Raw genomic sequence first — 1,821 nt, 5'->3', positions numbered from 1 at the left:
GTAGCAGCCACAGACGTGGTAGTAGGAGCCACAGGCGTGGTAGTAGGAACGATCGGTGTTGTAGTAGGAGCCACAGGCGTTGTAGTAGGAACGATCGGTGTTGTAGTAGGAGCCACAGGCGTTGTAGTAGGAACGATCGGTGTAGTAGTAAGAGCCACAGGCGTTGTAGTAGGAACGATTGGTGTTGTAGTAGGAGCCACAGGCGTGGTAGTAGGAACAATCGGTGTTGTAGTAGGAGCCACAGGCGTGGTAGTAGGAACAATCGGTGTTGTAGTAGGAGCCACAGGCGTGGTAGTAGGAGCCACAGGCGTTGTAGTAGGAACGATCGGTGTAGTAGTAGGAGCCACAGGCGTGGTAGTAGGAACGATCGGTGTTGTAGTAGGAGCCACAGGCGTGGTAGTAGGAGCGATCGGTGTTGTAGTAGGAGCCACAGGCGTGGTAGTAGGAGCTACAGGCGTGGTAGTAGGAGCCACAGGCGTTGTAGAAGGAACGATCGGTGTTGTAGTAGGAGCCACAGGTGTGGTAGTAGGAGCCACAGGTGTGGTAGTAGGAGCCACAGGCGTGGTAGTAGGAACGATCGGTGTTGTAGTAGGAGCCTCAGGCGTGGTAGTAGGAGCCACAGGCGTTGTAGAAGGAACGATCGGTGTTGTAGTAGGAACAATCGGTGTAGTAGTAGGAGCCACAGGCGTGGTAGTAGGAACAATCGGTGTTGTAGTAGGAGCCACAGGTGTGGTAGTAGGAGCCACAGGCGTTGTAGAAGGAACGATCGGTGTTGTAGTAGGAGCCACAGGCGTGGTAGTAGGAACAATCGGTGTTGTAGTAGGAGCCACAGGTGTGGTAGTGGGAGCCACAGGCGTGGTAGTAGGAACAATCGGTGTTGTAGTAGGAGCTGCAGGCGTGGTAGTAGGAGCCACAGGCGTTGTAGAAGGAACGATCGGTGTTGTAGTAGGAGCCACAGGCGTGGTAGTAGGAACCATCGGTGTTGTAGTAGGAGCCACAGGTGTGGTAGTAGGAGCCACAGGCGTGGTAGTAGGAACAATCGGTGTTGCAGTAGGAGCCACAGGTGTTGTAGTAGGAGCCACAGGCGTGGTAGTAGGAACGATCGGAGTGCTTGTCGTGAAGCCGGTCGAAGAAGTGATCGAGGACGTCGATGATGTAGTTGGAGCGGTCGGATCGCACGTAGTTACATCACCACAGAACTGGTCACCGAATTGACAAACAGCAGGCGACTGCCACCATTTACAGTAACTCGCAGGGCCATTCAAACTTTGACAATAACGATCGCAGGTTTCCGAGTCAGTCGACGGTGGTGTGGACAAGGACGGTACAGTAGCTTCAGGTGGAACTGAGAGAAACATTCAGGACACTAGAATGCAGCAATGGTCCTACCATCACACACGTCAGGCGAGCAAGGCTGATCCCCCGCCTGGCAGACTGGAGGAGATAACCAATACTTGCAATAGCTCGGCGACCCGTTCTGAACTAACGGACGAGGAACATCAGAAAGCAGTGAGTCTCCAAAGAGCAACCTTACTTTGACAGTAAAGATCACAACGCTGTCGAGCTTCAGGACTGTAGGTGGGAGCGTCAGTGGTAGAGACTTGAAGGCGTCTTAGTTTAGCCGCACCGGGGACCGCGAAGAGCAAGCAGCCAATGAAGGAGAGATGGAGAGTCATCGGGACCGAGAAAACACAGATGCTTACCTGAGACTATCACATAATGTGAAATACATACATATTTTCGGAAAGCATTTTGTCCATCATTAACCGTATCAGCATTCACTGTGAACCTAATCAACTTATGGTCATGTACCGCATCTAA

The 1,821-nt window shown here is 52.4% G+C and overlaps 1 protein-coding gene across 1 annotated transcript in view; it reads right to left on the bottom strand.

Annotated features, from left to right (window-relative positions):
- The window catches only part of Pmar_PMAR012004 (hypothetical protein), a gene marked incomplete at both ends in the record, with an annotated part of 3,230 nt that extends 2,253 nt beyond the window's left edge, over positions 1-977 (bottom strand). Inside the window, one exon of the mRNA XM_002766233.1 lies at positions 12-977. Coding sequence (XP_002766279.1) covers positions 12-977 — 966 coding nt within the window. The remainder of the gene's footprint in view (positions 1-11) is intronic.
- Positions 978-1,821: the final 844 nt, after the last annotated feature.

The sequence above is a fragment of the Perkinsus marinus genome (assembly GCF_000006405.1).
Source record: "Perkinsus marinus ATCC 50983 genomic scaffold scf_1104296973172, whole genome shotgun sequence".
NCBI lineage: Eukaryota > Perkinsozoa > Perkinsida > Perkinsidae > Perkinsus > Perkinsus marinus.
The sequence above is the reverse complement of the archived record's forward strand: the minus strand, read 5'-3'. Positions and strand labels throughout refer to the sequence as shown.